Raw genomic sequence first — 22,401 nt, 5'->3', positions numbered from 1 at the left:
CCTCCAAGTTGGTGAATATATCCACATACCATGAGGGTAGTGTACCCCAAGCTCCACAGGGACAGAAGCTCCTGTGTTCAGGACTCTTGCAGACCTCACTTCCTGTCCATCTTCATTTAGCCCTTCATTTGTTTCTTTTATAATATCCTTTATAATAAGCTGGCAATATATTTATTTTCCTGAGTTCCATGAAGTATTATAACAAATTATGAACCCTGATTAGGAGGTCACAGGAACCCCCAATTTATCTATCAATTGGCATTTGAACTATTTTCATCGATTGACATTTGAACTATTTTCCATTTATGGCTGTTATGAATAAAACTGAGTACTCTCATGCCTTTTGGTGGACGTAAACACTCATTTCTGTTGATATAACCAGAAGTAGTTCTGGATCATAAGGTACACATACTTAGCCATAGTAGGTACTACCATAGATTTTTTCCAAATTGTACCAATTTATGTGCCCACTAGCAATGTATGAGAGTTCCAGTTATTCTACCTCACTAATCCTTGGTATCATCAGTCTTTATTTATTTTTTAAGTTTATTTATTTTGGGAGAGACAGCACAAGCAGGGGAGGGGCAGAGGAAGAGGGGGACAGAGGATCTGAAACAGGCTCTGTGGTGACAGCAGCAAGCCACCCACATGCCCCGTTGTCGTCAGTCTTTTAAAAGCAACTGTGGACTTTTAAACTTCAAGGTGAATCTTTATTCCACAGAAATTGTGAGCTCTGCTGGGAGGTACATTTGGCGATAGTTCCTGGGATGTCAAAATGAAGTGCACCAACTCTGAGGATAAGCCTACAGCCTTTGACATGGGCAGAGGATACCAGGAACCAAGTGCAGCCCAGCATGAGCCTAGATTCTCAAAGGAATTCCAGACTCTTGCCCAATGGGCTCCTGGGTCACCAAGGGCATTGTGAGGCAAGACAGAACTGCAGCAAGAGGCTCAAAAAGAAAGCTGAACCACTTCTGACCCATTCACCCTGTTCATGTCTCTGAAGGGATAGGCCTGACCAAGTAAGATGGGGCTGCCTTTCCCAAGGTGGCACTAGAGATTAGTGGCAGTGCCCACTTGGGATGGCAGAGGACTCTGTCTCAATCTGGCCTGTTTTGGCTTGGAAAACAAATCTAAATCTTGTAGGCAGAACCTTAGATGGGTCAACAGAGCTCCCTGGAGGTATGAAGCCTGAAGCGACCAGCAGGTAACTGGGCACTACAGCCCGAAGCCAGTCAACCCCAAGCAAGAGCATCCTGCTTCCTCAAAGGGTTTCTTTACCTGAGGAAAAGCGGAACCAGCGCTCAAATTCCTACAGCATCTTCTGAAAATGGAGGCAAGGGTGATCCTGAAGAAGCCCCCTTCTCTAACTGACAAGCAAAACGGCCACTATACTCTATAGTTCAGAATTTCACCCAATATGCCCTCATTGAGATGCAACCAGGGCCCAGAGGGAGAGGCAGGCAATGGCAGTCCCCTGTTCCTGTCCTCAATTTAGGAGACATAAGAAACATAAATTAAGGCGTGAGGCCTATTTCATAAAGCACAAAGACCCTGTGGCCCGCAGGTCGTGGGAGTCGAAAGGGAGGCGAGGTCGTAGCTGAGGGAAAGGTGACTGAGGAGCTGTTGCAGCTTGGGCAGGAGAGTCGGGAGAGGTGGACAGCAGGGAATCAGGAGACTGAGTGGAGAACGGAGCCTTAGGACTCTCCAGGGGTGGGAAGACGGGCAGAGGACCAGGGAGCGGCTTGGGGTGGCTGCGCCGGGCAGGGCAGGTACTCTAAAGAAGGAAAGTCTGGGCACGCCGGCCGGACTCCACCTTACGAGGGTGGGGGAAGGAGGTCCTGCCTCCTCGCACAGAGTCCAGCCCTTGGTGCTGGAGCTCCGTTTGTGATAGGTTCAGGGAAAGTGCGGCGCTCAAAAGGAGATAACCAGTGGTGGCTGCCCAGGAAAGGCGTGTGCTGGGAGGGATTCCTTCCCCGAGCCGGGTTAGTTGTCTTCACTTCCGGGTGCCTGCGGATGAGTAGGCGGGGGTCCAAGGTCAGCGGCCAGAACGCAGATTGCTTTGACCCCTGGTCTTCTACTTCCAGCGGCACTCCGACGACCGTTGAAAATGCGCGGGCGGCAGCAAAACGACAGCCGCGAATTTACCACTTGCAGACCCTAAACCCCACCCCTGAAGGCCAGGCGGCGTCTCCGTGGCGACGTGCAGCGAAGTGCGGCTGCGCAAGGGTGACGGAGCGAGGGCGAAGGGGAGGGGGTGTTTTGGTTCCAGCCGCTCGCCGTCCTTTCAGACTAGTCCGTCTGAAAGCTTCTCGTTCCTTCTTTCCCTAACCCCTTCCCTTTCCCTTTCCCTTTCCCGGCCCCGGTCCTCCCTCCCTCCTTTCCCTTCTGCCTGCCTCCCTGGGTCCGGGCCATTTTCCGGGCCAGGCGCTTTAAAGTGCGTGGCCCCGGGGCCCAGTATATGACCCGCCGTCTTGCTAACCCTCGCTACCCCCGCCCCATGTGGCTGCGGGGCCGCTGCGGCGCTGCCCACTATGGCCCGGAAAGCAGTTAGCAGGAAGCGGAAAGCGCCTGCCTCGCCAGGAGCTGGGAGCGACGCTCAGTGCCCGCAGGTGAGGGCTGAGAGGCCAGGACTCGGGTTATATCGCCGAAGCACCCAAAGGGGGATAGAGTCCTGAGATAAGGGAACCGGAACCCGGGACCAAGGTTTGTAATCAGAGGTGGGGCAAGAGCGTGGCCCAGCCAGTACGGTAAGGGCTGGGCCCCCAGGAATTCATAGGAGAGCAGAAAGGACAGAGAGATGACACACTGAAGGGAAACTTGGAAACAGTGTATACTCCTCAGAAGGCCTACAGCCGGGAGTGGGGCTTGAGGGGAAACTAGAATCTTGGCTTTGGAGGAAGGGAAACCGACGTCGAGTGGAATCAGGAACAAAACCTCCCAGAAGGTACGCGGAGGGAGAGTGAAGTCCACCTCCGGTGGGGGGGGGGAGGGCAGAGATGATTGCGACCTTTATATAGGAAAGATTCTCTGTCCCTCCGGCTACCTCAAGCCCCAACATGGGGTTTTTGGCTCCTGGACCTTTGTAAAAAACAGCACTTCTCAGGTATCATTCCTATACCTCCCTCTTTGAAGGAGAAGACCTTGTTGGACGCGTATTCGGACTCTGATTTCCCGTGCCTCCTACCCCGTTAGTGTTTGATCTTTCGAATTCTTCAACCGCCTGGAGCGCGGGACAGGGAGGAAGTCTTTGATAGTGCATCCCTGGAAGGTGTAGGACCCCAGTCTGGCCCTAGGTGCACTCTCCATGCTCCGCGGGGAGTACAGACTGAGAGAGAGAAGGGGACCGGGTAGAGATGCAGCCCAGGTCGGTATAGTAATTATGCGGCCCCTCATTCCCTTCCCTGTCAAGTATAGCTTTAGGGGATTTGAATCCTTCACTCCTAAAAGGCCTAGTAAACCTTTTGACCTCTTTTCTGCTTCCATTCCCTTGTCTTTCAGCTCTTGTTTCTCATAGGTTTGACTATGAGCAGTATCTTTTCAATGTTGGAAGAATTAAATTGGACTTTTCTGTATTGAGTTACCTATTCTGTTGTATGTGAATCCTGCAGGATGAGTTCTTGGTGATTTCTCTGATACAGGAGGATCTGTCCTTCTGAACGAAGGTAGCCAAAGCCCTAATTTCTAATGTTGCTTTACACAGTTTGGCTGGGATCACTCACTTCACAAAAGGAAAAGACTCCCCCCGGTGAAGAGATCCTTAGTGTACTACCTGAAGAACCGAGAAGTCAGGCTTCAGAATGAAACCAACTATTCTCGAGTGTTGCATGGCTATGCAGCACAGCAACTTCCCAGTCTCCTGAGGGAGAGAGAGTTTCATCTTGGAACCCTTAATAAAGTGTTTGCATCTCAGTGGCTGAATCATAGGCAAGTGGTGTGTGGCACCAAATGCAACACGGTAAGTGTCTGGGGTAAGTGAACCTTACCCTATGTCCTGCTCTAGAACCTCTCACTGCTCACTTTCCTCATCAGTTTCTTTTGGAAGGATATTGCCTTACTCTGCTTTCCATTCCCTCCTATCTGTTGATAACTTCCGCCTCTCTTTCTGTCCCTTTTGCCACTTCCTCATTTCTTTCCTGATAAATCTTCAGAGGAGCCTGTTTCTTTAGGCCTCTTCCCATATGTACAGTTGTTCCACTGCTTTTTTTGGCCTCATCTTTTTGTCTTGCTTTTTAAGTCAGAGAATGCAGAGGAAAGATTTAGGAAAGAATGATGCTCAGGGAGGGCATCATTTGGGATACATAATAGTGGAAACTTAGGTCTTACCTGCTAGACTAAAGGCATATATAAAAATATTTAAGGATGTGTGGGTGGCTCAGTCGGTTAAGTGTCCAACTTGGGCTCAAGTCATGATCTCATGGTTTGTGGGTTCGAGCCCCACATCGAGCTCTCTGGTGTCAGCGAGAAGCCTGCTTTGGATTCTCTGTTCCCCTTTCTCTGCCTCTACCTTGCTCATGCACTCACTCAACACACGTTCTCTCTCTCTCTCAAAAATAAATAATATTAAAAAAAAATTAACTAGCACTTGGCTCAAGATAAAGCGAGCATTACTTTTTAGGGAGTAGAATCTAAAGATGTATTTCTTTTAAGAAAGGGCAGAGAATGTGTGTTTGGTGGTATATTTCAGGATATAAATGTTTGCTCTTTGTAAAGTAGCCTCCTGAAGAGGATTCAAAAGAGAGAAAAATTATTATATAAGTAGGAAAGTGTTCTTACACAGAATGACTTAGAAAATAGTTATAAGTGAATGAAAGGAGAAATATGTCGGTAATCTATATAATAAGCACAATTACAGGCATAGGTAAAATAGGTCAATCCATGATTAGATATTACAATATGATTGGAACAGAAGGACACAAATAGCATGATTTCAGAGGAACGGTAAGAGGCAGGGCCTGGAGGTGGGAAATGATTCCAAAGGAAGCATGAGAAAAGATGGGATGTAGGCCCAGCTGCTCTCTCTGTTTTCACCTCACCCTGAGTGATTAGACAAGTAATGTCATAATGGCTGGGTAAATTTTCCTTAGGCAGAAGCACAGATTGATTGAAAGAGAGAATATCCTTCTAGATCAAGAAAGTGTTAAGTGCTAGAAGTGTTTGTTTATAAAGGACATAGGCAAAGATTTAAACAAGAGTTTTAAGGAAGGAAATAATATCTTGGAGGTTGGGGCCAAACTGACATTTCCTCTTCTGTTGAGGGTTGCTGCTCGTCATACAGAAGCCTTTCAAAACTAAGTAGTGGTAGGGCACCTGGGTGGCTCAGTCACATAAGCATCATACTGTTGATCTCAGCTCAGGTCATGATCTCAGGATTCATGGGATCGAGCCCCAGGTTAGGTTCTGGGTTGACATCATGGAGCCTGCTTGGGAGTCTCTCTCTTCGCCCCTCCCCCCCCCCCCCCCCCACTTGTGCACACGGGCAGGTGCTCTCTCTCTCAAAATAAATAAACTTAAAAAAAAAAAAAACCTAAGTAGTTGTGGAAAGACAAAACTTCCTTTTCCTAGTTTCTCATGCCACCACGCATGGTTTAAGAGCACTGTCATTGTGACTTGGAGTAGAAAAAGAGTTTCCCCATTTGGAGGAATTCATTCTGCTCTCCATGTACATCATCATACTGTTTTGCCTGGCAAATGTTGCTGAATTCTGAACTAAGTTAATAATAGTCTTTTTCTTGAATTTATTGCCTCTATTTTGAAGGTTTGAATAATGTAAAGTAATAATTTACTTTTTTTTTTTTTAATTTTTATTTTTGAGAGAGACACACACAATAGTGCGAGCGGGGGAGGGTAAGAGAGCAGTGAGAGGGAGACACAGAATCTGAAGCAAGCTCCAGGCTCTGAGCTGTCGTCAGCAGAGAGCCTGATGCGGGGCTCAAAGTCACAAACCATGAGATCACGACCTGAGCTGAAGTCACAAGTTTAACTGAGCCACCCAGGAGCCCCTAATCTACTCTTAATACCTACCTCTTTCTGACTTCCTGTGTCCTCATAACCTAAGGTGTTTAAATGAGGGCCTATTTTCTTTATATAGTTTATGTTGTTCTTTGTTTAGCTTCCAGAACCGAAGGAGGGAACCAGAAACACTGCTCTTAACTTTGTGACATTTGGCAAATGATTCTCTTGTGTGCCTTTGTTTTCCCATCTATAAAATGGGAGTGGTAATATACAGTGCTGAGAATGTGGCTGTGCACATCTTGGGAAACACTTGTTAGCAATATCTTCCTTATGCAAAAATAGTAGTGGTCCGGGCAGCTGTGTGGCTCAGTGGGTGAGCACCCAACTCTTGGTTTCTTCTCAGGTTGTGATCCTGGGGTTGTGGGATCCAGCCGTGCATCAGGCTCCATGATGGACATGGAACCTGCTTGGGATATTCTCTCTCTCTCTCTCTCTCTCTCTCTCTCTCTCTCTGTTTTTCCCTACCCCCCCCTCCCCCACCCCACTTGTGAGTACACCTATCTCTAAAAAATATGTATATATATTTGTGGTGATAATGAATGCAAAGCTTTTTCCAATGCTGTTTGCATTCCTTGGGACTCCACTCAGTTTGAAAGAAAGGAAAATTAAACAATCTTTGGAAAATATGCCAAGATTTGGGGGAAGAAGAGTTTGTGTTGGATTCTCAATAGTAAGTTTTGGTGTATTGAAATTTTGCTACAGTGAAGCAATTTAAATGTATCAAGTAGGAAAAGTATACCACAATCATTTATATCTTAAAATAACCTATTAATTAATGTGTCTGCTAGTTAGAAGCTGTTTTTGTCTTGGGTACTTTGGTATCATTAGCATTTAACTGAATATACACAAATGCTAAAAAGCCCTATCATTTCCCAGTTAACTAGCTTGGGGCAATAGTATTGAAACTTCTGCTGAGGCATTAGGTCATTCATTATGGAAAAAAAATCAGATATATTCTGTGTCTTTCTGTAGCTTGATTCCTGAGGTGGGAATTCTGCTATGCTATGGGCTAACACTCAAACTAGGGGCAGTCACTTAAGCCCCAGAATTCTCTGGGCCTATTAAGCATAACTACAAGAATGGTCAACGTATGTCTTAATCATTAATAACATTAGTATGGTCATATATATTTTTAAGTTTACTTATTTATCTCGAGGGAGAGAGAGAGAGTGCACATACTTGTGGGAGGGGCAGAAAGAGAGAGAATCCCAAGCAGGGCCCATGCGGTCAGCTCAGAGCCCAATGTGGAGCTCAAATTCACAAACTGCAAGATCATGACCTGAGAAGAAATCAAGACTCAGGTGTTCAACCAACTGAGCCACCCAGGTGCCCCAGTATGGTCATATTTTTTCTTTTCTGTCTTTTTTTTTTTTTTTTTTTTTATTTTGAGAGAGACAGAGACAGAGCAAGTGGGAGGGTGGGGTGGGGAGAGAGAATCCCAAGCAGGCTCCATGCTGTCAGCGCAGAACCCAATGTGGAGCTCTAATCTCGAAACCTCGAGATCATGACCTGAGCTGAAAGCAAGAGCCAGACGTTTAACCGGCTCAGCCACCCAGGCACCCCTGGTCTTGTTTTTTCTTTACTTAGAGAAAAAGGGGTAGTATAACCTTAATTGGAACATGGGTCTGGAAATCAGGTTGGGTAGGTATATTTTCCTGGTTTAGGATTACAAAGTCAAATTGTGTACAGAGCCAGACACAAAAGCTAATTTAGAGAAGCTTGTGAGGCACAAGACAGTAAAAAGTAGCAGGGACTGCAGAGAGCCAGAGAAGGCATTCTTGGCTCTAGCCAGTTTTTGCCATGCAGGAATTTTTTTTTTTTTTTCTTTAAGTTTATTTATTTTGAGAGAGACAGAAACAACACAAGTGGGGGAGGAGCAGATAGAGAGGGAAAGAGAGAATCCCAAGCAGGCTCCGTGCTACCAGCACAGAGCCCAGCATGGGGCTCAAACCCAAGAACTGTGAGATCATGACCCAAGCCAAACTAAGAGACTCCCAACCAACTCAGCCACCCAGGATTTTTAAATTGTTTTTTAATGTTTGTTTATTTTTGAGAGAGAGAGAGAGCATGAGCTGGGGAAGGACAGAGAGAGAGGCAGAATCTGAAGCAGGCTCCAGGCTCTGAGCTGCCAACACAGAGCCTGACGTGGGGCTCGAACCCATGAACCGTGAGATCATGACCTGAGCCAAAGTCAGAAGCTTAACTAACTGAGCCACTCAGGTGCCCCAAGAATTTTTTTTTGTTTTGATGTTTATTATTTTTGAGAGAGACAGTGCAAGCAGGGGAGGGGCAGAGGGAGAGGGAGACCCAGGATCCAAAGTGGGCTCTGTGTTGATAGCAGAGAACCTGATGCACAGCTCAAACTCCCGAACCGAACTGTGAGAGCATGACCTGAGCCAGACACTTAACTGAGCCACCCAGGCCGCCTGCCATGCAGGAATTTGAACCTATTGTTAATTTTTCCTTTTAAGGAGAAACTGGAAATCTGGATTTTTATGGGGAAGAGTGTTAACCATTTGTGAAGATTATCGAGAGTCTGGTGTGACAAGAGCTTTAGGTGTCTGAAAGAGAATTATGAGATTAAGGTTGGAAAGGTTCATTAGGATCAAATTATGGAAGCCATGAAGTGTCAAGTTAAGATTTTATTTGTTGGGGAGTGGAGAGACAAGACCCAAGGATTTGAAACAGGGAATGACATGGTTGGAGTACTACTTTAAGGGAAAGTAGTTACAGGATGCTAGTGCTATACTATAAATGAGAGGTAATGAGGGCCAAAAGCAGGACAGTGGCAGGGAGAGAGTGAGAAGGAGACAGATAGAATACATCTTAAGAGGGTGAGGGGCGCCTGGGTGGCTCAGTCGGTTGAGCGTCCGACTTCAGCTCGGGTCATGATCTCGCAGTTCATGAGTTCGAGCCTCGTGTCGGGCTCTGTGCTGACAGCTCAGAGTCTGGAGCCTGCTTCAGATTCTGTGTCTCCCTCTCTCTCTGCCCCTTCCCCGCTCATGCTCTGTCTTTCTCTGTCTCTCAAAAATGAATAAACGTTAAAAAAATTTTTTTTAAAAGAGGGCGAATGGGTGGCTTGATCAGCGGAGCCAGGATTTATTAATTGTTTTTTAATGTTTGTTTATTTATTTTAAAAAAAAATTTTTTTTAATGTTTACTTATTTTTGAGACAGAGAGAGACAGAGCATGAATGTGGGAGGGTCAGAGAGAGAGGGAGACACAGAATCCGAAACAGGCTCCAGGCTCTGAGCTGTCAGCACAGAGCCTGACGCAGGGCTCGAACTCACGGACCGCGAGATCATGACCCGAGCCGAAGTCGGCCGCTTAACTGACTGAGCCACCCAGGCGCCCCTATGTTTGTTTATTTTTGAGAGAGAGAGAGCGTGAGCTGGGGAAAGACAGAGAGAAAAGCAGAATCTGAAATAGGCTCCAGGCTCTGAGCTGCCAATCTTGATCTTGGGGTTGTGAATTTGAGCCCCACGTTTGGGCATAGAACCTACTTTAAAAAAAAAAAAGATCTTAATGGTACCATCTGTAGATGGTGACATGCTCAGATATAATCCAGAGGATTAAGTCAAAATTGATACTGATGTCTTGAACCTGGGTAACTAGAAGGATGGCAGAAGTACTGAACAGATTTGAAGAAAAAATGAGTTTAGTTTTATATTTTCACTTAGCTGAAATTTAAAAGAGGGGTAAAGGGGAGTACCTGGGTGGCTCATTTGGTTATATGACTGACTTTGGCTTAGGTCATGATTTCATGGTTCGTGAGTTCGAGTCCCACATCAGGCACTCCTGTCAGTGCAGAGTCTGCTTCGGATTCTTTGTCTGCCTTTCTCTCTCTGCCCCTTCCCGTACTCTCTCTCTCAAAAATAAATAAACATTAAAAAAAAAAACCAAAACCTTAAAAAAGTAATAAAAGAGGGGTAAAGATTGAAGTTAGTGATTTGGGGAATAGTCATCTATATATAAGGGATTATTGAAATTCGTGCACTACTGGGGTGCCTGGGTGGCTCAGTTGGTTAAGCGTCTGACTTCAGGTCATCATCTCACAGTTTGTGGGTTCAAGCCCCACATCAGGCTCCGTGCTGATGGCGCAGAACCTACTTGGGATTCTCTCTCCTTCCCCTCCTCCCTCCCTCCCTCCCTCCCTCCCTCCCTCCCTCTCCCCCTTCTACACTCACCCACTCTGTCTCTCAAAATAAATAAACTTAAAAAAAATTTGCATACTACCATGGGAGAGAGGGTAAAGAAGACACTTTTTTTTTTAAATGTCTGTTTATTTTGAGAAAGAGAGTGTGCATGCAAACAGGGGAGGGGCAGAGAAAGAGAGAGAGAATCCCAAGTAGGCCCCATGCTCAGGAGTTGGGGCTGCTGAATGAGGGGGCCTTGATCTCACCACTGGGAAATCATGACCTGAGCCAAAAATCAAGAGTCGGATGCTTAACCTACTGAGCCACCCAGGTGCCCCAAAAAGGCACTCTTAACTTCCATAAACCTTGCCGAAAATTGTGAAAATTTCATTATATGTGTCTTTTCTGGGCATGATGTGGGGAAGGTGGTGTGGAGACAAGGCCATAGTTTTCATGAGATTTTCAAAGGGAGTACTATGAGCCAAAAATGGGTAAGAGCCACTGATATTGAAAGGGTGGCTAAAGATAGAACCTTGGAGAATGTCTACATTTATGGAGCAGGAACTGCTACAAGGAGACCAGGGAGGTCAGAGGAGAACTAGGAGAGTACCAAAAAAATTCAAGAAGGGGGATATTTTGGAGCACCTGGTTGGCTCAGTCAGAAGAGCATGCAAATCTTGATCTTGGGGTCGTGAGTTCAAGCCCCACATTGGGTGCAGAGATTACTTAAATAAAATTTTTTTAAAAAGAAAAAAAGGTATTTTGAGAGGGGATGGTTTGAAGAGGAGGATAGTAATAGAGTGATAATGTATGCAGAGTTTGAGGTATTTAAGACTATCAGGGACTTAGCATAGTAGATAAAATTGCTTATTGCAGTTACAGAGAACCTACACCAAAGGGAACCAAGGAGCCTCTCAGTAAGAGGGTGTTAGAAGGGACTTAGAAGACTGATTTGTGGGAAGGCTTAAGGAAATGGGACTTTCACAGGAAAATTTCCTGTGAAATTATTTTCACCCAGACACCAAGGCCTAGCTGATAGTACCAGGCTCACTCCCTACATATCAGGGCTGCTTTCTTTTTCTCACCATTTCCCAAAGTAATGGTCAAGGGTATACTGCTGACTTCCCAGATAGACTTGGTGGATCATAATGAAGCAGACAAAATGAGTTTAGGCTGCGATTTGCTGTCAGATGGGAGGAAGAAGAACTTTGAGGAGCCTAATTTTGGGGATGGGGAGGACTGGTAAGCACCAGGGTTGAGAAAATAGCTGTAATGTTTTCACTGAGTTTACATATGCAGATTCCTGAAATAAAAGCAGAATATGAGATCCAATTTGAGACACAGGAAAACAAAATATGGTGAAGTGTGGGAGTTTTGCTTTGACCAGATCTTTAATTCATGCTCCTTCATTTTACTATTTTATTTCCCCAAAAGGATTATACCCTTTTAGAAGATACTTTTATCTTAATTTTTTACTTTTTTAAAGATTTTATTTTAAAGTAATTTTTACACCCAACATGGGGCTCAAACCTACAACTGAATGAGCCAGCCAGTTACCCCTAGAAGGTACTTATAAATGCTTGCAGCATTTCTTGGGCCCAACCAGGTATACAGCATTCTTATCTGTATCCTACAGTTTTGTTTCATAGGATAGTAATCTGTAAATTAGCCATTTTTAAAATGACATGGTTATTCTCTGCCTAGTAAGAAATGTTCAGATTTATTCCAGAATTAGTCTTTATGTTATTTTCAGAATATTTGACTCTTAGAGGAAGATTTTATTATTTATGTTTTATTATTTATTTTTTGACAGAGAGAGGCAGAACATGAACAGGGAGGGGCAGAGAGAGAGAGAGACAGAGACAGAGAATCTGAGGCAGCTCCAGCCTCTGAGCTGTCAGCACAGAGCCTGACATGGGGCTCGAACTCATGAACCCCAAGATCATGACCTGAGCTGAAGTCAGACGCTTAACCCACTGAGCCACCCAGGCGCCCCTAGAGGAAGACTTTAGATGTGGAAATGATAGAATTGTTATGTTGGCAAGTTCATCTGCTGGGGCACATGTGTGGAAGTGTTTCTACATGGGAAATCCTTGTGGAAATGCCTCAGATTCTAAGGTTTCATATAGAGTTAATTGATGTTAGGAGGCTTTAGGAAGAGGAACAGTAGAAATATGTTTATGCCCCTTACATGTGAAGGTGCTAGAGTTGTTTTTTTCCTGCCCTTTTCTGACTTGTCTTCATGTCTGGGAAGGCCTTTCTTGGATTACCATAGGTGTGGGACTCAGGAATCCTGTTTTGTGTAGTGCATTGCAGACTGTGGATCACCTTCTGTTTGTGAGAAAATTAATGGTCAAGAATGTTAGGGCCCGACCAGCAGTCCTGTGGAGGGGTTCAAGAATTTTAGGGCAGTTTTTCTCAACAAGAATGTTGATGGTGTTTTTGGTGGTTTCTTTGTTGTCTGAGACTTTATCTCATATTTTACAGAATATTTCACATTCCTGGTTTCTACTCTGTATATTCCAGCAGTGCTCCCAACCCTCTCTACCCTGCACCCCCAGTGCTCCAAAGAGGAAGTAATTTATAGGGTGTTCAGGGAGGATTTCCCAAAGGAGGAAGGGGCTTCAGCTAATGGGGAGGAAGCAGAGGTGTGTGTTCTGTAGCCAAATCAAGAAAGTACAAGAAATGTTGAGGGTCCCTAATAAACCCATTTGGCTGATGCAGGGCAGAAACTATGGGGAAAGAGACTGTGACACATTCGCTGGAGGGTTGGCTAACTGAATCTCCCTTGAATAATTTTTTTTTCCTTTGGTTCATGCTAGCCTTTTTTTTTTTTTCTTTTTCTAAACATTTATTTATTTTTGAGGGAGAGAAACAGAGTGCCAGTGGAGGAGGGTCAGAGAGAGAGGGAGACACAGAATCTGAACCAAGATCCAGGCTCTGAGCTTTTGGCACAGAGCCAGACATGGGGCTCGAACTCAACTGCGAGATCATGACCTGAGCCAAAGTCAGTTGTTCAACTGACTGAGCCACCCCAACGCCCCTCATGCTAGCCTTTAATAATGAATAATCTTGTTAATCACCTTTCTCATCTAGACAATTGAGTCACATGCAGTATGATCCCTGATATATTTAGAGCCTGTTCCTATAGCTCTATAGCCTTGGAGGATGAGGAAACCTGAGTTGCTGAGAGCAGAGGTTTGCTGGGAGGTGCCTGATAGGCCAACTACCGGAGGAAAGTTAATAATAAAACAGTCTAGAGGTGCCCAGGTGGCTTAGTTGGTTAAGCGTCCAACTTTGGCTTGGGTAATGATTTCACGGTTTGTGAGTTTAAGACCCATATCGGACTCTGCGCTGGTAGGGCAGAGCCTGCTTGAGATTCTCTCTCTTTCTCCTCTCACAAAATAAATAAATAAACTAAAATAATAGTAATAGAACAGTCTAGTTATTTCAGTTGGTTCCTACTTTCCTTGAACCCTTCCGAAGCTTGTCCTCCCTACCCCCAAGGCCAATCACTTGAACGGCTATCATATCACCAAAGGAATAAAAAAGTTCCATGAGCTAAGCATGACTTCCTTTGTCAGTTTACTTGTTTTAAAAATTTTTTTTAATGTTTTTATTTATTTTTGAGACAGAGAGAGACAGAGCATGAGTGGGGTGGGGCAGAGAGAGAGGGAGACACAGAATCCAAAGCAGGCTCCAGGCTCTCTGAGCTGTCAGCACAGAACTTGAGGCAGGGCTCCAACTCACGGACTGTGAGATCATGACCTGAGCTGAAGTCAGACCCTTAACTGACTGAGCCACCCAGGCGCCCCCAGTTTTCTTGTTTTAAATTGATGCATATTTGATTTCTGATACTTAGATCTTTGTTTCTCAGGCATGACCCAGAAACCAGCTGCATCACAGTCACTTGAGGTGTGTGCTAAAAATGCAGTTTCCTTGTCCCTGCTCCAGTATGGATTCGGGATTTCCCTCAGTGAAACCTAGGAATTGACATTTTATTAGTATTTTTTAAAATTTATTTACATCTATTTATTTATTTTCAAGTTCATTTATTTTTTCTCAGTACTCTCCACACTCAGTGTGAGGCTCAAACTCATGACCCCGAATTCAAGAGTTGCATACTCTTCTGACCGAGCCAACCAGGTGCCCCTATTTTTTTTTTTTTTTTTTTTTTTTTTAAGTAATCTCTATACCCAGCATGGGGCTTGAACTCATAACCCCGAGATCAAGAGTCATATGCTCTACCAACTGAGCCAGCCAGGTACCTGAGGAATTGGCATTTTAAACAAGCTCTCAGGCAATTGTTACGTGAATCACTGGATTAGACTTTATGCTATGTAGCAATAATTTTTTTGCTACCTTATTAAATCTAGATCAGTTGTTTGAATCCTCCCTGTATTTTCTAAACTATGATCAGGGCGTAAGTGGGACATTATAGTTGATGGATCTGGAAGAATGTCCTTGTAGGCATCTTGGTTAATATCTGTTCAGCAGCCAGTAGGGTATAATTAGATGTTATTTCTGCACTTTGAGGAAGCCCTTGACAAATGGTTATTTTTCTTTTCTTTTTCAATTATTATTTTTCTGATTTGCCTGTTCCTGATCTCAATTACAGATAAAGCAAGATATTTGCCCATTATTTTTTCAAGTCAGATCTTAGCTTAGGACATTAGTTTCCAAGTTTTTGGTCTCTTTTCTAGCAGATTAATATGTAAACATATGTCAGAATATCCACATTTGTTTGTTTTTTGTTTTTTGTTTTTAAGATTTTATTTTTAAGTAATCTCTATACCCAACTTGGGGCTCAAACTCAACCCCAAGATCAAGAGTCTCCAGCTCTTTTGACTGAGCCAGAATATCCACATTTATACCAACAAATTTGATGATGTCATTTTGTATTGCATATTTAGATTCAAAGATTTGTGGGTTGAGTCTGGGCTCCGTTTTTTATTAACTTTGTGCCTATGGACAAGCTCAAATACCTTCTCTTAAGCCTTTCTTCTCTCACCTTTAAAATAAATGGAGAAAGTAGTACCTGCCTAGCAGGGTCAGGAACAGAATTAAATAAAATGTTATTCAGCACAGTGCCTAAAACATGTGTTTAGTAAATTGTTGATGTAATTAATGGTGGCAGTGAAGAAGAAGTGGCAGTAGTGATTTGTTGGTCCTAGACTTTAGGTTTATTTTTGGCCAGGTTCGGGTGTGCTTAAGGTAAATAGCATTTCTGTACCCTGTAAGTGGCTTCTTTCTGTATGGTAGTTACATCCCAAGCAGCTTAGACATTTTAAAATAATTCATCTAGGGCCACCTGGCTGGCTCAGTCAGTGGAGCATGCCACTCTTGATCTCAGGGTTGTGGGTTCGAGCCCATGTTGGGTGTAGAGATTACTTGAAAATAAAATCTTGAAAGAAAGTATCATCTAGAAATAAATAGATAAATAAATAATCCCTATTGTATTTATTATATTTATATAATAATTTATGTAAGGAAGTACAATTAGGAAATTATATTTAATTTCATTATAGAAGGAATACAGATAAAAGCAAAATATTTTTCTGTGTACAAATTAATACCTAGTTCTGATAAGGATGTGGTGAAACAGGTACATATATACATTGCCACTGAAACCCTTTTTTGACAGCAATTTGGCATTATATTTCAAAAGTCTGGTACATATTAATTATTGAATGAAGAGCCTAAAAATATCATACCCTTTGACCTAATATTTTCAGACTAGGGGATTTATCCATAGGAAGAGAAGTCTTTTTTAATGATATAATCATTGCAAGCTATTTTATCTAAATATTAACAAAAAGAGAATACTTGAATAATTTATGGTAAATCACATCTGCATGATATTATGCAGAAATTAACATAATTATGAAGACTAATAACATGCAAAGCATTTGATATGTTAAATGTAATGAGATACAAAGTTCTATCTGTGCTTATTATAGCTGTACACAATTATGCATTGACAAATGAAAAAACAGATTTGAAAAGAGAGGGGGCACCTGGCTGGCTCAGTTGGTGGAATGTGCAACTCTTGATCTCAGTGTCATGAGCTTGAGCCCCATGTTGGCATAGAGATTACTTGATAAAGATAAAAAGAGAGGATTCTGAGTGATCTTTCTTGCATTTTTTTTTGCTTCCGTTATTATTGATAAAATATTGTTGTTTTTTTTTTCTTTTTTTTTTTTTTTTAGTACTTATTTAGTTTTTGAGACAGAGAGAGACAGAGCATGAATGGGGGAGGGTCAGAGAGAGAGGGAGACACAGAATCTGAAGCAGGCTCCAGGCTCTGAGCTGTCGGCACAGAGCCCGACGCGGGGCTCAAACTCACAGACCGTGAGATCATGACCTGAGCCGAAGTCGGACACTCAACCGACTGAGCCACCCAGGCGCCCCAAAATATTGTTAATAAACTTATTTTTTTAAATGTTACTTCAGCTAGATGAATCTTCTTTTTTCTTAGTCTAAAACAATGGTGGAAGTGGCCTTGTTCATTCCTTGTCTTGTTTACTGACAAAAATTCAGCATAGTTATGTATTATATATCTTTTCTGGGTGGAGGAAGTAAAATACAGTGGTAGGATATATAGCAAAAGGAGTTTCCTTTCTGAGTCACATAAGGATTTTTTTCGAACTCAAAATAACATCTAGAGAGAAATCTTTCTTCTGAGTGGGCAAATACACAACCATATTGTCCTTAAGACTTGGTACTATAATGCTCAGAAAGTAAAAGTGAGAGAAATAGGATTATGCAGTCATATCATTGTTTTAACACTGTTATTATTGAAAGCTTATAATTTTTTAATATACCAGATAAGTAATTAATATGTAACTATAATCTCTCTACTTTCCAGTAGTTTAGAGATAAGGCTCCCTGTTAATTCTGAATAGATGGCTTTATAACTAATTAGAAATGCTGTAGGGGAAGAAAAAGCTGAAAATAGAGTTGATTTCAGGGTTGTGAGTTTGAGCCCCGCATTAGGTGTAGAGATTACTTAAAAATAAATCCATAAAAAAAATTAAAAAAGAATACACTTCCAATAAATTACTCTTTAAAAAAATCAGTTTATTGAACTTGTTAGATATAAAATTTGCAAAGAATTATGTCACTTAATTCTAGGATAATTATAAATCCTAGTATGTCCTCCTTCCACAAAAATCATGATTCTAGTGGGAAAATACCAGAATTCAGGATCCCATAGGAAGTACCATTGCTAATTTTAGCAAGTCAGCCCATAGCCACCTTTTGAAGGAACAGTTTATAGTCACAATTCAGAGAGTAAGAGGTCTTGGCATAGCATAGGAGCCTGGATTTAGATAACAAGGATGTTCATTGCAGTGTTTTATACTACTGAAAATTTGAACACAGCATAAATGTTTAATAATAGATGCAGGATGCCTGCTAGCTCAGTTGGAAGAGCATGATTACATAAAAGAAATCTTTAAAAAATAATAATAGGAAATACATTCAGTAAATGCTGGTATACACATACGGTGAACTACCTTATAGGCATTAAGAAATATGTAGAACTATATCAACTAATTTGGAAAGCTGTTACTGCTGTATTAAATAAAACTATATAAAATAATATGTGACATCACATTTTACAAATGAAGAAATATACGTAGGCATGTGACTGAGTGTGTAGTAAAGGGCCTGAAAGAAGATACAGAGAGTGAGTGATAGGATTGTGGTGGTTTATATTTCCTAATACCTGCTTTTCTATGTTTTATAAATTTAGGATGCATTATTTTTGTAATTGGGATCCAAAATGTCCTATTTATTTATTTATTTATTTACTTATAACTTTTACTTATTTTGGGAGAGAGCACGAGTAGGAGAAGAGCAGAGAGAGAGAATTCCAAGCAGGCCCACACTGTCAGTGTCAAGCCCAGTGTGGGGCTCGTACTCACATACCATGAGATCATGACCTGAGCTGAAACCAAGGATCAAAAGCTTAACCGACTGAGCCACCCAGCCTCCCCAGTCCTTTTACTTTAAATAACCACACGATCTCTCCTTTAATATACTTGGAATTAAAACAATGACCTGGGCTTTCTGGTGTCACAACTCTTCTAGGTCCTGAACAGTCTGAAATATTTGTAGCTCTGGAGTCTTGATATTGTTCAAGCAGCATATTGAGCTCAGCTGTATCCCCAACCTCCTGTGCAACAGGATGCAGGTGGGCAGGGAACTGGCTTTTACAGGTGGGCTAGACAGAATGCCTGATTTTCCTGGTCATCGTTGGAGTCTTGAATACAACTCATTATCTTGATCCTTTTCTTATATTGTGCAAGTCATATGTGTTCGTTGAGAAAAAAATTAAGATAACTGGGACTATGTTTTTATTTATTTATTTATTTATTTATTTATGTTAATGTTTTATTTATTTTTGAGAGCCAGAGACAGACAGAGTGTGAGTGGGGAGGGGCAGAGAGAGGGAGACCCAGAATCTAAAGCAGGCTCCAGGCTCTGAGCTGTCAGCACAGAGCCCGACGTGGGGCTCAAACCCACAAACTGTGAGATCATGACCTGAGCCGAATTCTGACGTTTAACCAACGAGCCACCCAGGTGTCCCATGTTTTTATTTATTTTGAGAGAAAAGAGAACAAATCCCAAGGATCATGGGGCTCAATCCCAGGTCCACGAGATCATCATCTGAGCCGATATCAAGAGTCTGAGCTTAGGGGCGCCTGGGTGGCTCAGTCGGTTGAGCGTCTGACTTCGGCTCAGGTCATGATCTCACAGTCCGTGAATTCGAGCCCCACGTTGAGCTCTGTGCTGACAGCTCAGAGCCTGGAGCCTGTTTCAGATTCTGTGTCTCCATCTCTCTCTGAACCTCCCCCATTCATGCTCTCTCTCTCTCTCTCTCTCTCTCTCTCTCTGTCTCAAAAATCAATAAAGGTTAAAAAAAAAAAAAAAAAAAAAAGAGTCTGAGCCAACTGAGCCACTCAGGTGCCCCAGGAATTATGTTTTTAAAAGCTTATTCATTTAGGTGCCTGCCTGGGTCACTCAGTAGAGCATGCACCTTCATCTCAGGGTTGTAAGTTTGAGCCCCACGTTGGGTATAGAGATTACTTAAAAATAAGATTTTTTTTTAAGCTTATTTATTTTATACCATAGCATGAACAGCTTTCCATGTTAATAAATATTCTCTACTCTTTTTTTTTTCTTTTTTTTAAGTAAACTCTACCCCCAGCAAGGGGCTTGAACTCATGAACCCAAGGTCAGTAATCACATACTCTACTGACTGAGCCAGGCCCATTCTTAAAAGCTGTATAATAGTCCACTGTGTGGCTATACCCAATCCCCTATGGTGTCTCACTATTTAAAAATTTATTTTATTTATTTATTTTTAAAAGATTTTATTTTAGGAGCACCTGGGTGGCTCTGTTGATCGTCCGACTCTTAGTTTCGGTTCAGGTCACGATCTTGTGGTTTGTGGGTTTGAGCGCTGTGTTGGACTCCGCACTGACAGTGCAGAGCCTGACTGGGATTCTCTCTCTCTCTCTCTCTCCTCTTTCTGCCCCACCCCTGCTTGCATTTGCACACATGCTCTTTCTTTCTCTCTCAAAATAAATGAATTTAAAAAAAAAAAATACTTAAAAAAAAAAAAGATTTTATTTTTTAAGTAATTTCTATACCCTGTATAGGGCTTGAACTCTCAACCCCAAGATCAAGAGTTATATATTCCACCAACTGAGCCAGCCCGGTGTCCCAAAATTAATACATTTTAGTTAAAACTATTCACCAATCATTATTTCCATAGCATAAGTTCTTAAAATTGAAATTATAGGCTTTACGTGTGTTGAAATTTTTGATACATATTGTCTGACCATTTTCTGTTGATCTTCTTGGTCTTGACTCTCTCCCTTGCTCCTACTCATTTTCTTGGTTTGGAATAGGAATGGATTCTTTGATTTTGGTTGTCTTCCATTTACCCAACTTTCAGCAGACTTAGGCTGCCCAGTTGGCTTTTTCTGTCTGACTCAGTATAATTTATCTTGATATCTGTGTAATCTATGTGGATTTGTTTTCCTTTATCCATTAGGCTCCAGCTAAAACACTTCGGAATTTTAGAAATTTTGTGAGCCCCTTCATTTTATTAAGCTACCTTCATCTTTCTATGTATGCACATTTGTGTGTATCTACGTGTATTATACATGCATTCAGAGATATACTCTCTAATTTTATAAGCTTCCTGATTGTAAGGCCTTTGCTTTCATTTTTTGCCCCTCTGTTCTAGAATGTAAGCTGCAGGGAGCCATTTAGATTCAAACTTACCTTGCCATGCTGCTAGTTCCTGGCAGGGATCCCAGTAGGTTAATGTGGAGCAGCCCCATTCTGGGATTTGTTACAGGAACTGCATGAAGCCTTGGCCCCTTGTCAGAGAGCTTGGGGAAATACTCTGTGGCAGCTCACTCACATCCCTTTCCCTTCCTTTGAAAAAGCAAAAAGTTTCTGTCCTTCACATGGTGCTTTGTCATTCCTCTGCAAGAGTGAGGTTGGGGGTAAACTCCTGGTTTCCTGGGTCCTTAGCTATTAACTTTTTCATTTCCCCTGTATCAGATGTTTTTCATCAAGTGTAGATGAAACTACACCATACAGAACTAAACAAACATTAGAATAGTGTATTGCTGGGGCACCTGGGTGACTCAGTTGGTTAAGTGTCTGACTTCAGCTCAGGCCATGATCTCACAGTTCACGAGTTCAAGCCCCACATTGGGCTCTCTGCTGTCAGCACGGAGCCTGTTTCAGATCTTCTCTGCTCCTGCCCGGCTCATATTCTCTCTCTCAAAAATAAATAAACATTAAAAAAAATAGTGTATATTTTTTAGAATAGTATATCACTATTAATTGTTACTTGTTAAGCACCAATTATGTGCCAACCCCTGTGCTAGATGCTTTATGTTTTATTAGATCTTTTAGCAACCCTAAAGGTAGGTCTTATTCTATTTTTATAGATGAGAAACAAAATATAGAAAGGTTAAGTGACTTGCCTAAGATCACACAGCTAATAGGTAACAAATTTGAAATTCAAATCTAGATTTCTCAAAACTGGAGTCATTGGACTTAAGACTTTCTTGGACATGAATAGTTGAAACCTTTTCTCCACATCTTTTCTGGATGGCAGAAATGGACCTCTGTATTAAGACAGGAATGGCCACACACACACACGGATAAAAGAATGGGCTGACACAGTGGCTAAAATAATCTTTAGCCTGCCCTCAGATTCCATAAGAGAAACTTGGATCTTTCCAGATTGCAGGTCAGTTTACTCTTGTATCTTATCAAATTCATTACTCTTAGTATACAGAACAGATTCTCTACATCAGTGCTTCTCAAGCATCAGTATACCTAGAGATCTTGGGAAACTCCAGATTCTTATTAAATATGTCTAGGGCAGGGCTTGAGATTCTTGGGTTCCAACAAGCTCCTTTGAATAGCAAGCATCTAGATCAGTGATTATTAAACCTGGGCAATCATTAGATTCACCTGGAGATCCTTGAAAAGAAGTCAGTTTTACAGGCCCCAGAGTTGGAAATTGGAGGCATTTTAGGGTAGGGCCTGGGAATTGTTTTTCTTTTATAGTGTTTCTAAAAAAGAAAACTCCCCAAGTGATTGTGATAATCAATTAGGGAATCATTGGTCTCAAAGGTAGCATGTTATGGATGCATTGTCCCACAAAACAAAAACACAGAGGTATAAGTGGGCAGTTAATTTTGCTTCATTAAACATTTGAGAGGGACTGTGTTGGTTAGAGATCATTTGCTCTAAAAGAGTAAGAAACCCACTCATGGTTGTTGTTTTTTTTTTTTTAATTTTTCTTAAATGTTTTATTTATTTTTGAGAGAGAGAGAGAGAACAGGGGAAGGGCAGAGAGACGGGGACAGAAGATCCGAAGCAGGCTCTCTGGCTCTGCACACTGACAGCAGAGAGCCCGACGTGGGGCTCGAACTCACAAACTGTGAAATCATAACCTGAGTTGAAGTCAGACACTTAGCCAACTGAGCCACCCAGGCGCTCCCCCACTGATGTTTATTGGAAGGGCTAATATGCAAACCCCAAGAGTAGGAAGTATCTCTAGATCTCAGAAGGAAACAGAACTAAGAATTGGAAAGCTGTTAGGAATTAAGGATGTCCGTGCTGTCTCTCTTCTGTTCCTTTCTCTCGGGAACTGGCTTTGGTAGAAATTGGTCACCCAGACAATCTGGTCTAATGCCTCCAAACCAGT

At 42.3% G+C, this 22,401-nt stretch overlaps 1 protein-coding gene across 2 annotated transcripts in view; it reads left to right on the top strand.

Annotated features, from left to right (window-relative positions):
- Positions 1 to 998: 998 nt before the first annotated feature.
- The window catches only part of DCAF12 (DDB1 and CUL4 associated factor 12), a 39,497-nt gene continuing 18,094 nt past the window's right edge, over positions 999 to 22,401 (top strand). The window contains exons 1-2 of one of the 2 annotated variants that reach the window (XM_060609480.3): positions 999 to 1,336; positions 3,704 to 3,958. In XM_060609480.3, the coding sequence (XP_060465463.1) occupies positions 1,331 to 1,336; positions 3,704 to 3,958 (261 nt within the window). In that variant the 5' untranslated portion in view covers positions 999 to 1,330. Of the gene's footprint in view, positions 1,337 to 2,327; positions 2,613 to 3,703; positions 3,959 to 22,401 lie in introns of those variants that run through there. The other variant, XM_060609477.3, reaches the window with a different exon arrangement.

The sequence above is a fragment of the Panthera onca genome, chromosome D4 (assembly GCF_046562875.1).
Source record: "Panthera onca isolate mPanOnc1 chromosome D4, mPanOnc1 haplotype 2, whole genome shotgun sequence".
Lineage (NCBI taxonomy): Eukaryota > Metazoa > Chordata > Mammalia > Carnivora > Felidae > Panthera > Panthera onca.
This window is presented reverse-complemented; position numbering and strand designations above follow the sequence as displayed.